Source organism: Hippocampus bargibanti, linkage group LG11, assembly GCF_051943395.1.
Source record: "Hippocampus bargibanti isolate YZ-2025 linkage group LG11, ASM5194339v1, whole genome shotgun sequence".
Taxonomy (NCBI): domain Eukaryota; kingdom Metazoa; phylum Chordata; class Actinopteri; order Syngnathiformes; family Syngnathidae; genus Hippocampus; species Hippocampus bargibanti.
In genome coordinates, this window is record NC_142744.1 from 15223470 (window position 1) to 15238221 (window position 14752).

The 14752-nt window shown below is 41.6% G+C and overlaps 1 protein-coding gene across 1 annotated transcript; it reads right to left on the reverse strand.

The window, feature by feature from the left end:
- Nucleotides 1–8356: 8356 nt before the first annotated feature.
- pik3r3b (phosphoinositide-3-kinase, regulatory subunit 3b (gamma)) lies at nucleotides 8357–14251 on the reverse strand. The gene is made up of 10 exons (XM_089008582.1): nucleotides 13901–14251; nucleotides 11930–12041; nucleotides 11728–11826; nucleotides 11449–11629; nucleotides 11010–11129; nucleotides 10758–10900; nucleotides 10507–10683; nucleotides 10333–10407; nucleotides 10067–10237; nucleotides 8357–9963 (listed from the first exon to the last, which is right to left on the reverse strand). Exons 1-10 carry the CDS (start codon nucleotides 13953–13955, stop codon nucleotides 9690–9692), a joined length of 1407 nt encoding a protein of 468 aa, XP_088864708.1. The 5' UTR covers nucleotides 13956–14251; the 3' UTR covers nucleotides 8357–9689.
- Between the last annotated feature and the right edge of the window lie 501 nt (nucleotides 14252–14752).

The window sequence follows — 14752 nt, forward strand, 5'->3', positions numbered from 1 at the left end:
TCCCCAGTCACAACTAATCAATCACTTGTGAACGACAGTGTTGTCATGGCGGTCTTTGTTAGTTGTGTCAAATCGTACATTATTTATTCTTTCTTTCTATTCTGTTGTTTTATGAAATTGGAAAATTGTGATGTTCTTGGTTTCATCGTACTTTTGAAGTTGCTTAGGCTGTGTCAGATGCAACGCTAGGTGGCAGTGTTACGCGTAATCCAAAGTGTAACATTCCGTGATGCAGTGTCAAACGTTGTTTTAGGTTGAAGCATTTTTATCTAAATTTGTTTTGGACATTGGAGGCATTCAATAATTCCTTCTGCCGCAGATATGACCTCATTCATTGCCTTTTAGCTTGTAATTCGTTGGTGCGTATTGCAGACACTGAATCTACCTGTTACTCTATGCTGCGATATGCTCAATGATGTTGAAAAAATATAAACGTCCAAATCATTTGGCATATCTGTATATCCATTTTTAATTATTTCCACCTCTTACATAATGACACGTCAATAACGGTTGAGCAATGAAAATAATAGTTTAATTTTATTGTCGCTAAAATTGGAGTTTCCAGCATTTCAACACAAAGACAGACGAGTTTGCACCAACAAGACAATTCATTCACTTGTTTTGAGGCAAACGACTTGATTTATTTTTGTCTCTCTTTCTTAACTAACATTTGTGGCATAAAGGTCACCAATTAGTATTTTAAGTTGTTCCACCTTAAATTAATGTATAGAGTGTACTGACAAGTCCTAGGTGTTATCCAAAGTCAATTGGGCCATGCTCCAGCTCACCCTTGGCGCTATTCAGATTCAGAAATGTTTATTTGTTCCACGAGGCCATGGAAAATTGATTTCCTTTATATATCACTGGCAACTAGTCCAGGGTTTTATTTCTCTTTTGCCTGAAGTTAGCTGCATAGCCCTCCTCCTCTGCTCCCACCGATGCAACCCTCTTCAGGATGGGTCGCGTTGAAAATTAATAGCTGTTCATATTGATTTAACAGGAAAAAAAGCCAGATGTAATTCTGGCTTCATAAATGACTTTTATTATTTGTGTTGTTTATGGTTTATCAGTGGTATCAATTTTTAACTTGTTGATTTGGGGAATAGCACATTTTGATTTAAAAGCAAAAACAGGACAGAAAGAAAAGTGTGTTTGAATGTGATCCATTTAAAGGGCAACCGACGTCACTTTTTTGTTTTTTAACTGACATCAGAAAAACGTTTTATAGCATATAAAATACCCAAAACACGAAGTATGATATTTTTATTCAAATGCAAAACACCAATAAAAATGACTTCAAGTGTCCAAAATTTGCTAAAAATGGAGCTGCGAATTGGGCATTTTCAGAAAGTCCCGCCCGCAGTTCGTGACGTCACACCAAGACGTCTTGCATTGCGGGAGAATCAAAACTCCTCTTTTTCTTTCGGCTTTTCCCTTCAAAGGGTCGCCACAGCAAATCAGTGCCCTTCCTGACACAACCCTCTGTATTTATCCGGGTTTACAATGGCTTCAAATTCGGATTATATGCTTTCTTGTTGCACATCCAGTTATGAATATGATTCAAATAGTTCTGAAGAGGAAAGCATACATGTTTGCAATCGATTAAATAATTTATTCCGTGTCATTTTGAGGCAAACGGGCGAGGGGGAATGTCGCACCCAAAAATGGCCACCCGCTGTTGTGATGAATTAATCAGCACGTTTCCACACGCTGATACGTTCCTTCCATGGAGTTTGCCTCCCTCTGCTGGCGGCATTAACATCTGGTTTTCAAAAAAAAAACGTACAGCAAAATACATTGACATGATGGAAAGACGCTACAATGCGTCTTTTTTACGGTGATTTTTTTTAATGTATTCATCTTTGACTTCATGACAATGTTTTTCTTTTCTTTTCTTTTCTTTTTTTTTTTTTGCTCTTCATGGGTGCAATTTTTGTTTCCACTGTTGTTTCTGTCACCATAATTATCATTCTTTATAAAAACGCAGTATGTCTGGCTTTCTGTTGGTTCTCTGGACGCTTGTGAGACTTTTTCTCCACCAGGAATGAAAACATCATGAGATTTGGTTTTATGGGAACACATAATAGATGAGAGTTTGTTCAAAAGTAATTACATGCTGTGAGGTTTTACTCATCATATTTGGTTTATAGATTGTTGAAGGGACTAATTGTTGCTGCAATAAGCAGCAATTGCAAAATAGCTCACACCATGTAAAGAAATGAGTGTACTTACAACTGCCAGTCCTGCAATACCGAAACATGAACACTTAATTGAATCAATATCAAAGCAATGCTTTACAAAACTTGTGTTGCATCCCTAACAGTTTCATTTTTTGTGCAACAAGCTAAATTATAGGAATTATCTGAGGACGTCTTGAAAAAAGGCCATTCAAATTCAAAATTTGTGCCCCTTTTTCAAATTTAAAATTTTACAAACATTTATTAATCTTTTTCTGCCAATATTATGTCATTGTCCTGTGTCCGTGCTGAAAAGACTGGGAGGGTAATTTAATATTCGTCCATGTGGCAAGACGTCACTGATTGCCTCTTCCCTGCGAGATGGTTCGTGGTGTGCCGCAAAAAAATTCCAATGTAAAAAAACGTGCCCTGGTTCAAAAAAGGTTGAAAAACACTGCAGTATACTGTATGCATGGACAACATGTAGATTAAAAAGTTGGTCTTTCCTCTTCAAGCTGAAACAATTTATACTCAGAGGACAATTAAGTACAGTGTGTGGAAATTCTTGTCTGCTCATTCAAAAGGTCAAAGGTCACCGAGATTGGAGAAGAGGGCTTGGCACATAGTATCTGGGCTTTGTGATGACCAGTCAAGTTCCCTGAAACCAAAGTGATCCAACCAAGCCTTTATTTACTTTATTTTGTCATGGTGGAGTCAAGACATACACTGGAAAGGACAAAGAGGGGATCTTCCACGAACTCTCCCCACAATGTTGGAAGCGTAAAATTGTCCAAAATGTCTTGGAAAATGAAGACTGGGCATTCTGAGGAAAGCATGGAACCTCGTGCAGCCATTGAATTGCAGATTTTTTTTAATGCTTCAGACAAGCCCGTCCTTGTGTCTTTAGTTTCACGCAGTGTTTTGGGTGGACAGTTGCTCCTGTGGCTTTAGTTTGTCACACTATGATGATAATATTTAGGCTAATGGTTAGTCGGAATGTAGAATATTGACAACAGATAAGCTTGGTGGCCAAATGCAATATAATGAGCGGATTTGGATTGATTGAATTGGCAGTGCTAAATTAGTCCCCTGTAGCTGATTTAGTGTCACCTTCAATCAGTGTCATGTGAAGCTCTTATCCAAACGAAGTGATCTAAAGCATACAGCTTTTATATTGAATTTTATGAAGTGCAAATATATTGTTACTCTACTACATTGATTTTTCAGGTGCTTGTTCTGTATTCTGTATTAAGTTTTCATTACTGAAGAAGCCGCTACTCACCCAAAGAAAAACTTATCCTGTGACTGTAAAGTGACCTTGAGAGTTTTGAAAGGCGCTTATAAATGAAATATTATTATTATTATTATAATATGAGAAGAAGCTTAGAAATGTGAGGTAGATATGCGCACCACTTATGTATGCTGTGTCATCCAGTATTTTATCTCATCTCATCTCATTTTCCGTACCGCTTATTCCTCATTAGGGTCGCGGGGGTTGCTGGAGCCTATCTCAGCTGTCTTCGGGCACGAGGCAGGGGACACCCTGAATTGGTTGTCAGCCAATCGCAGGGCACACAAAGACGTACAACAGTCACTCTCACACTCACACCTAGGGACAATTTGGAGTAGTCAATCTGCCTGCCATGCATGTTTTTGGAGTGTGGGAGGGAAACCGGAGGCCCCGGAGAAAACCCACGCGGGTCCGGGGAGAACATGCAAACTCCACACAGGGAGGCCGGACCGGGACGCGAACCGGCGACCTCTGCACTGTGAAGCCGGTGTGCTAACCACTTGACTACCGGGCCGCCCCCAGTATTTTATGTAACAGAAAAAAAAAAACATTTGTACATTTTTATTGAAGAACGTACACTGACATTTATCTGGGTCAAAGTCATTTAATTTTGTACAACAACTACAGAAGAAATGAAATAAAGTAATTTCAACAAACCTTTTCCAGCAATGTATCAGATTTTGTATTTGCTTTTACTTCAGTCACCTAGTTCAACTTTTTACAGTCTCTTTTTGCTTGAGTATTTTTGCCATTTTTAGTTTTATATTTCTAATTGTTTATAAAGCATACTTTGGCAAAAGTCACACAAGAGGCATCAGGTTGCCCCCATGTTACATGAAAGATTGTTTCCAGGACGTTGTGAGTTCCTAGGAATGTATAAAAGTGAACATTTGGAAATGTTAACACATAAAATAGTTATTTAAATAAAGTGTAGCATATTATTGACATTCATGATTAGGTAAGGCGATAAGACCCAAAGCCAATGAGTCAGCGACAGTGGTTGACCATCAAGGCCTGCAAAACCTTCTCTGCAGGCCTAAAAATATCTGAATCACAGACTGATGTTAATTATATTTTGTCCGTGAATTCTTATTAAATAATTCTGAATTGTCTTTCAGCTTCCTTTCATTACTTTTCCCCTGTTACACTGCTTCCAGATGTGTGTTTTCGTATTCAGCATTGAACCAAGGACATTACAGCCATCGTTTGTTACCAGGGTTACAAATCTACCTGTACTTCTTCACAATCAGTTCTGCAGGTCCTATCGCCTTAAATATGGCGTTGATGACTCTGTTCCTTTCACTAATGTCTGTTGCTTTAACAAATCAGATTTTGAGTTGGTGACACGCAGGTCCTGCTCGCAGGCCTGTGTATTGTCAGAGTTTTCGCAAACTATGATTGACTAGTCACCAGTCAATCATTGTATCACTTGCCGCAAAAGCATACTGGCCAGAGCTAGCATACTGTATCGGTAGCGAGCTGCATAAGCAAATATATTGTGTTGATTTAATGGCAGTTTTGTCAACCCACAATGGCTGAAGGAGGAGAAGAAATTAATTTGGTTCGAGATTTACTGGTAAAGCCATTTCCAACACTGACTTAAAAAATGGATATCATTAAGAAAGGTCAGTCAGTTATTTCCGGGTTAATAGTACCCTCTAGTGCACAGGTGTCAAAGTCAAGGCCCGTGGGCCAAATACGGCCCGCCACATCATTTTTTTCGGCCCCCGAAAGCAAATCAAACTTGTTAAATTCCATGAGGATTGCTAAAATCTGAGCCAAAATTTCATATTTTTGGATGTCAACCACAATAAAAGTCATTACTCTTGACTTCAGATTTAAATATGAGTTATTCATTAATTTGCTGTGTGCTCTATATGTAATATTTGAAGGGATTTAAACATTCAGGGGTGCGTCCTCTCTCCATTGCTCTTCTCTCTCTACACGAACGACTGCACCTCAACGCACCTCAACGCACCCAGCTGTCAAATTCATAAAGTTCGCAGACGACACCACGGTCATCGGTCTCATCAAAGACGGCGACGAGTCTGCGTACCGACAACAAGTGGAGCAGCTGGAGCTCTGGTGCAGCCGTCACAACCTGGAGCTGAACACGCTCAAGACAGTTGAGATGATCGCGGACTTCAGGAAACATCCATCACCGCAGCTACCCCTCACACTATCCAACTGCCTGGTGTCAACCGTTGAGACCTTCAAGTTCCTGGGAATCACAGTCTCCCAGGACATGAAGTGGGAGGTCAACACCAACTCTATCCTGAAAAAGGCCCAACAGAGAATGTACTTCCTGAGGCTGCTAAAGAAGCATGGCCTGCCACAGGAGGTGCTGCAACATTTCTACACGGCTGTCATGGAATCCATCCTGTGTTCTTCCATCACCGTTGGTTCGGGGCCGCCACAAAAATGGACAAAATCCGACTTCAACGGACAGTTAGGACAGCGGAAAAAATCATTGGCACCGCCCTACCCACTCTCGAGGACTTGCACACTGCAAGAATCCAAACTAGGGCGCGGAAAATCCTACTGGACCCTCCGCACCCTGCCCACCACCTTTTCCAGCTACTCCCCTCAGGCAGGCGCTACCGATCCATGCGCACCAAATCCAGCAGACATTTAAACTGCTTCTTCCCCCAAGCCATTAACTCTTTGAACTCTTTCAACAGTAGCCAAAATGGAACTGTATAGTGCAACTTAGCAGTTTTTTTTTGACGACGATACTAGTGCAGCGTGTTCTACCAGAAACAAATTCTTTGTGTGTTCTACATACTTGGCAATAAAGATGATTCTGATTCTGATTCTAATGGGTTCCCCAAATTCATAACGGCCCTCGAGAGGAAGCCATAACTACAATGTGGCCCGCGGCAAAAAATGACTTTGACACCCCTGCTCTAGTGGATTTGTCAGAAATCACACTACACTTTTTTTAGTCTGGATTGATCCAGACGGCGCATTACTGAAGGCCTCGTGATGAAATCCATAGCAAGCCACCGGTCAGCTATATCGTGAGTTGTTATTTTTTTGCTATATTACACTAGCATTCTACATATGTTGAGCACTTTCTTGTATTTTTTTAAACAAAATGTCCATAAAAAAATTGCTTAGAGTTTTAATAATTTGCAACCTTGCATTATACAGTTGAAGAGAATAGGAATTGTTTTAAATACAATGTATCACTTGTTTGTCCTCAACATGGAGCATACAATCTCGTGCCACACACAGACAGTGTGTAAAGTGTTAAACTATGTCACGTTCCCCTATACGGGTAGATTCAGAGTAATGTGAAACTTATGTTCGGTGTTTTTTTTTAACCGTTGGTTGGACAGGTACGCAACAAAGCTTCGAGATCTCAGCCTATGAGCCAGCTCTGTAGTCAGCGAATAAAACTTGGAGGTAAAAAAAGTCTCACTATCCGTTTTGTCGATTCTTCCTTCCACATAGCAACTGGCTCACCATTGGATGACACGCTTCACGTTCTCCTCTTACCATTGGCTGAGAGTCTGGCCTGAGCGGAGAGGAATCGGACGGAGACTGTGAGGAGGAGTGACGTGATTGGACGTGGCCGAGCTGAATGCCTTCAGCTTTTTTTTTTCCTGAAAGCTTCTAAGTCACCCAAGGTTCCCCCTACATTCGAAATATGACAACACAACTAATTCCTATTCTTGCTCCCTCCCTCACTTCGGACTTGTTTAAATTGAGAACTTCAGTGTTCGTGCGTGCGTGTGTTTGTGAGCGCACGCACGTGCTGACACATGAAAATGGGAATGAAAAGGGCGAAGGAAATGGAGGAGTATGTGTGTATTATTTTTGAGAGGAAAAGGGCGTGGGGTGGCTTTTTACGTCGAGAGGGAGGGAGTTTGGGGAAGGAAAAAGAGATGGAGTTGTGTGACTTTAGCTGCTGTGTCGGCAAGTTACTCTGGGAAGTAGCCAGAGTGGGGGGAATATTTCAAGTTGCAGGAAATGTTCAAGGGTTCAATGTAACCAACTCCGCTTAAAGTATTAAATCCACGTGATTCTCTGTTAAAAAACAGTTTCGCTCGTCTACCTACACATGTGGTCTCTTATTTTAGTTTACAATTTGAGGCCCATCCGAGTATGTGACCTTTCTACTAGCTCTCTGCTGACACAGGTATGGGTGAATAATCCATAGCTTGGAAGCGAAGCTCTCCTCGAGTACATCCTTGCCCTCTTCGCCTTTATAATGCCTGCCTAACGTGGACCTTATGTGAAAGCTAAAAGAGGTCACATGTTGATCTTGGTCACACTGGTGTCAACTGGGGACATTTCCCTAATCAGTGGTCTCTATATATCTGTGTTTTTTGCAAAGGCTGTCTGAGTTGATAGCACCCTGGGTTCATTTTGGAAGATGTCTTTTGGTATTTCTTACATCACAGTAGTTAGTGTGTGATATACTCCTCCATACAAAATTAAGGCTTCCCGGTACATTATAACGTTTGGAAACGTATCTTTTCTTCTATTCACAAACTAAATGAAAGCATGCTCAAAATGATCCAGATTTTTTGGGAGTGAGATAATCCGGATATACTGGTCAGGGCAACAAGTTCCACAGCACGTCCTGCTATTGTCTTTGTCACGTCCTTTCTCTTCTTCCATCTGTCCACATTATGTCCTGTGGCTTCCTTGCCCGCTGAAGTTAGGACAAAGCCCATTGGAATGCAATGGCTACATACAAATTGCTGCCATTAGGCCCAGACCTCCCATGTCCAAATTTCATCACTGTATTTATTTAAACGAATGGGACATTATACATATTTATTCTTGTTGATAATCCACCTGACGCCGGCTAAACTAATGTCTGCCTGTGGGGAAGCAAAAAATAAAAATAAATACAAAATAAGAAAAGCAACTGACGTAAGTTGACAAAACCTTTTAGTTTATTTCAGCAAGAAAAAGGTCAGGATCTCACATTGCTCAGCTTCACCCAAGGCATTTCCTCCATCTTCATCTGGAGTTTTTTTGTTAAACTATCTAAGGTCAAATGGGAATCATCAAGTAGGAACCTCCGAAATACTTTTAATTTCTCATTATAGAGTTTCTGCTGTTCACAAACTTGGGGAAATAATGTGCCAAGTCAAAGATTCCTAGCGCCATTAGTTATTTCGGCTGCGTGTCATGAAACACATTCATCGCTCGAGCAATGCCACAATTCAAGTAATGGAGACAGGATACTTCCGGACCATCTGACTGTTTAAAATGAAGTTTGGAGGCCATATCTTACCGACACAAACAAAGAGTGCATTTCTTGTGGCGCATGTCAACCCATTCATAACAGCATAAACCTTCACACCACCGTCACACATTGCAACAATAGAAATACTGTTGGATTGCACTTTCTTCAAGCTTTCGTCTTTGTGGCATGTTTGTAGAAAAAATATAGAATACAAAAACGCTCATACTTTTTTTGAGTAACAGAATATAACATACAGTACTTCAGATTACGTGTTCAGCACATCAGCAGGTGTACATAATTGCCCTTGACTTACCCAAATGCACTGATTGGGCAAAACGGGCATGGATTTTTTTTTGCTCTCCATCAAGTGCTTTGGTCAATGGGTATAACATTGAGTATGCTTTTACAATAGTTTTCTATACGGTGTTAATGCTACATAATATCCACTCTATGAACGGGGCAAATTGTCAAGATGCACCAGCATTTTTCACATATTCACAAGTGGTATTTACCCAGAAAAAGGTTTGGTCCACCAAACCCAGAATGACAGAAACAGCCTGTGTACAGCACCATTTTCTCCACACCAAACGCACTAAGTAGTAGTAATGTAATATGCTTGTGTCACCCACTGATCACTTTCCATAGCCGATTCCGTTTTCGGAAAAATCTTCGGCAACGTCAGCTAAGATTGTAGAAGTCAAACCATGATGCGGCATCTGCTGTCAAAGAGCAACTCAGCGGTCGTCAACATCTCCACCAAAAAGAACGTTCAACAAACGAACAACAATATATGAAGTACAATTTCTTTTCAGAAGCAGTTTTTTTTTCTAAAAGTCTCTCGAAAACTAAAAGAATAGAAGCTGACATTCAAGTTCCGCTCCCATTCAATCTGTGAACATTCCACTCACATGAACTGATGGAATCACTTTAGTGCAACATTTCAACAATGCACCTCGATGCAGTCGTTTCTGTGCAGGATATAGTAAACGCGTCCTTTCATAGAATCTCGGTTGTTTTACATCTCCGGAGCGGCTGGCGGGAGCCTCACTGTCTGTTTGGGAGTCTGTAAGAGTTTGTGCTCCTCTGCGTGCTGCGAAGGCAATGCGGTCTCTTTGGCGTGCACTGGATGAGACAGCCTCACATCGAGGGCGTCATTGTGTTGCACTAAGGAGTGCAAGCGGTAGTGCAGGACAAGGTCCTTCAGTGAGCAGTGGACGTCGTAGGGCTCTGCAAAGCCGTAACCGTGCGGCGTGCTGTAGATCATGCAGTGCTTCACTTCTTCGTGCACTCTGAAATGGGGTGGGGGGTGACAACAAAGCCAGGAAACAATAAGTGGACACATTTCAAGATCACCAGTTGATTTTTCATCCAGTACTTGATGAAGAAACTTACACGACAGAGCAGGCATAGCAGCCTTGCTTGCTGCTCTCACGAATTAAAAAGGTTCCGGGATCTTTCCCATGAAGCATCTCTTCGGCCTGCGTCCTGCTTAGTTGGCCGACAAACCAACTGGCCTCGTCCTGATGTGGTAAATTCTTCTCGTCTCCTTTCAACACGTATGTGCTGAGAACACAAACAAATACAAAGTTAACATTGTTTTAATCTAGAGCCCCTCTACAGAAAGACACATTTCTTTCTACACTTCAGTACATACGTACTCGTCAAGGCTGTCTTTTAGTATCCCGAGCCAGTCGTTAATGCGTTTCTGTCGGACGCCTTTGTGATTGAGCCAGCTGCCAGTGGAAAACCAATCCAGGAAAAGTCAACATTAGTGATCTAGTTCATGCGATTCCCGCACTGTGACAAGTTATGTTCGACCGCAGCGTCCTCACTTGAGATACTGGTCTCTGATGTTGCGCAGCTGGATCAGGTCCGGCCGCAAACTGTTCATCTTTCTGTCCGTCTCTCTGTAGTCCTCCACTTGGCTCCTCAAATCTTCCTCCAGATGGATCTTGCTGTCATATATGTCGCTCAGACGGCATTTCAGCTTCTCGTAGTTGATCAGAAAGCTACAAACGGGAAGTAAAGGTTGAAATCAAACAAATATATGTGATACCGTCCAGGTTTTTTTTGCAATATCCACCTCTCAAGATCTTTGTCGGCTCCTTTGGATTGATTGTTCCTCTCGTATTCTTCCCCGTAGCGCTCCTGTTCACGACACTGCTCCTCAAAGATCATCATGGTCTCGTTGAACGCCTCGATTGCCGTTTGTTTCATTTGGATTTCCTAAAAACGGAAAATAAATCCATTTGGAGGACGCCGGTCAAATTGATTGATTTTTTTCCCCTCTCAGATGTTGAAGACCATCAGAGGTCATTTCAACTTCAGTTCTTACCTGTGAAGTCTTTGTGAAGGCTTCATAAAGACGATCAAACTCCTTCGATTTCTCTTGATACTGACAATGGACCTCTTTGAGCTTTCTTCCAGTGACATCAACACTGTTCTCCTTAGCCTGCTGTGAAAACAAATGAGATTTATTCAAGTTTTGGATTTCTTTGATAAATCCGGATGAAAACTGGAATCAGTACTTACAAATTGCAATTAAAAAATAGACTATAAATCACACAAATATGCGCAGTCACTGGCAGTTGTCAAAAGGCAAGTTGTAGTCATACAACAGCAAACGATTAAGAAATACAAAGCAAGTACTGTATTACAAAAAATATTAAAATAGAAGAGAGAAATGTTTACATTTGAAAAAAAAAATAATCCCAGTTGTCTGAGAGACCATTGACATTTGCTCATCTGAAGTTCCAGCAGCAGTTTCTACCAACCTGTTGGGAGCGAGACACTGGATGTGTGAGCATCAGGTCCAGTGTGGCGTTGTATTCCACTAATGGATGGTGCTGATAGTGCCAAATAAGCTCCATCACTGAAGCGAACGTGAGTGGGTCCGAAAAGCCGTACTTCCCATCGCAGTGATAAATCTTGATCAGTTTATTATGGCCGTCTTTCCTGTGAACCACAATTTGTGCCGTCATGTCGAGTTAAAAGAAAAAAAAAAACATCAATTTCTGACTCACTCCTATGTTAATTTTCTCTAATCATTTTACCTTAACGTCAGCGTAAAGTCTCCCTGTAGCTTTGTGGACGCATCACGTACAAGGAAGGAGCCGTCAGGTGTGTCACGCAGCTTTTCGTTTACCTCCTCCCTGAGGGAAAACCGGTTAACAGATTAAACATGACGACACATTCAAACAGTGAATCAGCAAGAAGTACAAGAGGACATATTTAAATTTGCCCCCGTTCTTTTACCTGGTTACATCTCCCCAGTACCATTCAGCATCCTGTAGCGAGTTGCACTGTGGGGGAAGGCAGTTATTGTTCATGGCGGAAGACATTGGCTTTGTTGATCTCGGAGGGAGCGCTGCAAGGCACAGAAATGAAAACCAAGGATTAGGATGATTCATAGAAAGACCTTATCAATTAAAAAAAAACACACCACCAATCAATGAATGAATGAATCAATCAATTTCATTCTCTTTCACTCACCCATTCTCTTTCACTTACTGTCTTTATCCCTCCCTCCCTCCCTCCCTCCCTCCCTCACTCACTCACTCACTCACTATACATACAGATGATCACTCTACACCCCTACCCACGAAAGAGTCACAACCTTGCCTGCTGGCTTGTCGGGAACAAGCCCAGGCATGTTTCCAAAAGATGTCACATGCCAAATCATGACTGACACCCAAGGGTAGTTGTTGCACGAGCTTGTGTTATGACTAATCAGAAATTTGAGTATTATTTGGCAGTCCCCACAATGGGAGACAGTCTATTTTCTAACTGTAACACGATGAACATACATTTTGGGGCTTGCAATTTAGTATTTCAGACTAATCGGAGGAGAGTTCATTTCAGCGTGATATCATCGTGGTCTTGCCTTAATTACATTATTCTTTAAAGTCTTAATTTAGTGACCAATTGCACTTAGGTGGAGTATCAGAACTCAATTATATTTGGAACTTCAAAACCCATCTTTTTAGAATTACTGCAGCCAAGCTTTTCCTACAGGCTTCAAGGAAAAGAACATCTGAGTTGGCCAAAAGTCTTGAACGTTTTCCTAAGGATGAAAAAGGAGGGCAAACCGCATCAAGAGAAGGTGAGGGGTGATATATTTCAACGTTGGACAAAAGTGCCTTTCATGGGGAAGTTGGGCAGACGACAAGAGCTGCCTGTGAAGGGAGAAGACTTTTTTCTGACCTTAAAATAAACAAAAGTCAGGTGCTGCGGCAGCAGTTATTTGGCAGGCTAAAACACCAAAAGCTGCTGCCCCCAGTAAAAATTAAATATGCACACCTTCCCCTTTTCCTGTTGGCTGCCAAGAAATCTGTGTGGATTCCAAAGCCGTGTACCAACCAGCAGCATAGAACAGAGTCAGAGCCAAGTCACTAACTCCGAACTGAAGACTCCAATCCGTGACGACAAAGCCTGGTTTTGCTCCATTGTAAATTGATTCTTTTGGGGCGTTCCTGTCATGGATCGTTTATAGATAGTGTCATTAAACGGTAGCATTGGTTGCCAATGTCGTGTATAGCTCGACGCCTCTTGAGTATGCACGTCAACAATTATGGCGCAGCAACATTCGTGACCAAGTTTTGCAAGTTGTCAAAAGACAAACAATAAAACGTCGAGCGCAATGTCATACAATGAGGAGAAAAACAAATATGCATGATGAGAAGACCAGTCGCCCATGGCAATGACGGCATGAGATGGGTCGCCTCGCCCGCTCGCCTCTAGCCTACTTTGCGAGCTACCACTAATTAAGCACGGCTGGCTGCAGAGGAGAACAAAGCGCTCGTTTCATGCGGTGCCCGTCGATGCACCATATTTCCTTCAAAATATTCCCCTTGCCATATCATGGGTGTCCACCACACCTTAACGCGTTTTAACGGGGATTGGCAATACATAACTCAATGCTTGTCGTCAATTTAGTCGTACGTGTCGGGACAAAGGAAAAGAGGCGAACCACTGCGCCTGGTCCGCTGAGGTATTACGTAATTGGCCAGCGAGTTGCGCTACGCACAGGGCAATAGCACAGAGTAGGTGCAGCACCCACGACCTGGCAATTTCAACGTTTTACTTACGATTCCATAAATTTGACACATGCCAACCTCAACATTCTTGTCACACAACACCATTAAATCCGAAAAGCAAGTGAACGAGAGCTGACAGACGAATTCAACACTCCAAAAGACAAACAATGGCTGCAGTAGTTAGTGTTACCTGGTGGTGCCGGATCCATCTCGATGTAGAATAAACCTTCGGGAGGATAAATCATTCCCGTTTCACAAAAGTGGTCCAGTTTGCTGTCGTTGTTTCGCAGTATAAAGAAAAACAAACAAACAAAAGGCTGAAAATGCACCTTTGTTCCTTCGCCACGGAATATAATTTCGGCAACTTCAATTTCAAATCAGGCTGTACGTCCTACAACTGTTTCGGCGAAAATAAAATTCCAGCAAATTAACTGGTTTAATAAAGCAAACAATGCCCGAATATATTCTGTATGCGGACTTTATGAAGATGCCAATTGTTAGCAAGTACGTTCTTTCAGCACAGTGCACTCGGCTCGTCTTGAGTTCGTCGAGGAAGTCGAACGACTTTAATGGGCAGTTCTAACATCACTTGGATTGGTCCAACTCGCTGTGACGGTAGGGGTGTTATTTTATGCACATGCTTCACAACCTCACACAATACTGGTTGCCACATTGTATATACTTGCCAGAACCAAGCAAATACATTCAACTGTATTACGACGCTTATATTTTTGTGAATAATTTTGTCGTTTTAGAATTATTTTTACCCCTTGGCCAGAACGGTACGATCCGGACCTTTTCATTCAGGCCTCTCAAGCTGCACTGTTCACAGCTGAAAATGGCTTGCATGGCATGAATGAAATATAAAAACGTAATACATGTACACTGTACACATATTAGAATAATCAAACACGAATAATCCCTTTTACATTTCGTGTTTTAACATTCAAAAACAATACGTTTTTGATGTGAGCTGTCACTTTCAAGTTGCCCCAAATTGCTATATGCACAACAATACATCATTATTTATAAAGTGCTCTCA

Coding starts and splice junctions, on each gene's coding strand:
- pik3r3b (XM_089008582.1), bottom strand. CDS start 13,955: ATGATTTATCCTCCCGAAGGTTTATTCTACATCGAGATGGATCCGGCA. Junction 12,042..13,900: donor GATGGATCCGGCACCACCAG/GTAACACTAACT, acceptor TGTGCCTTGCAG/CGCTCCCTCCGAGATCAACA. Junction 11,630..11,727: donor GACTTTACGCTGACGTTAAG/GTAAAATGATTA, acceptor TGTGGTTCACAG/GAAAGACGGCCATAATAAAC.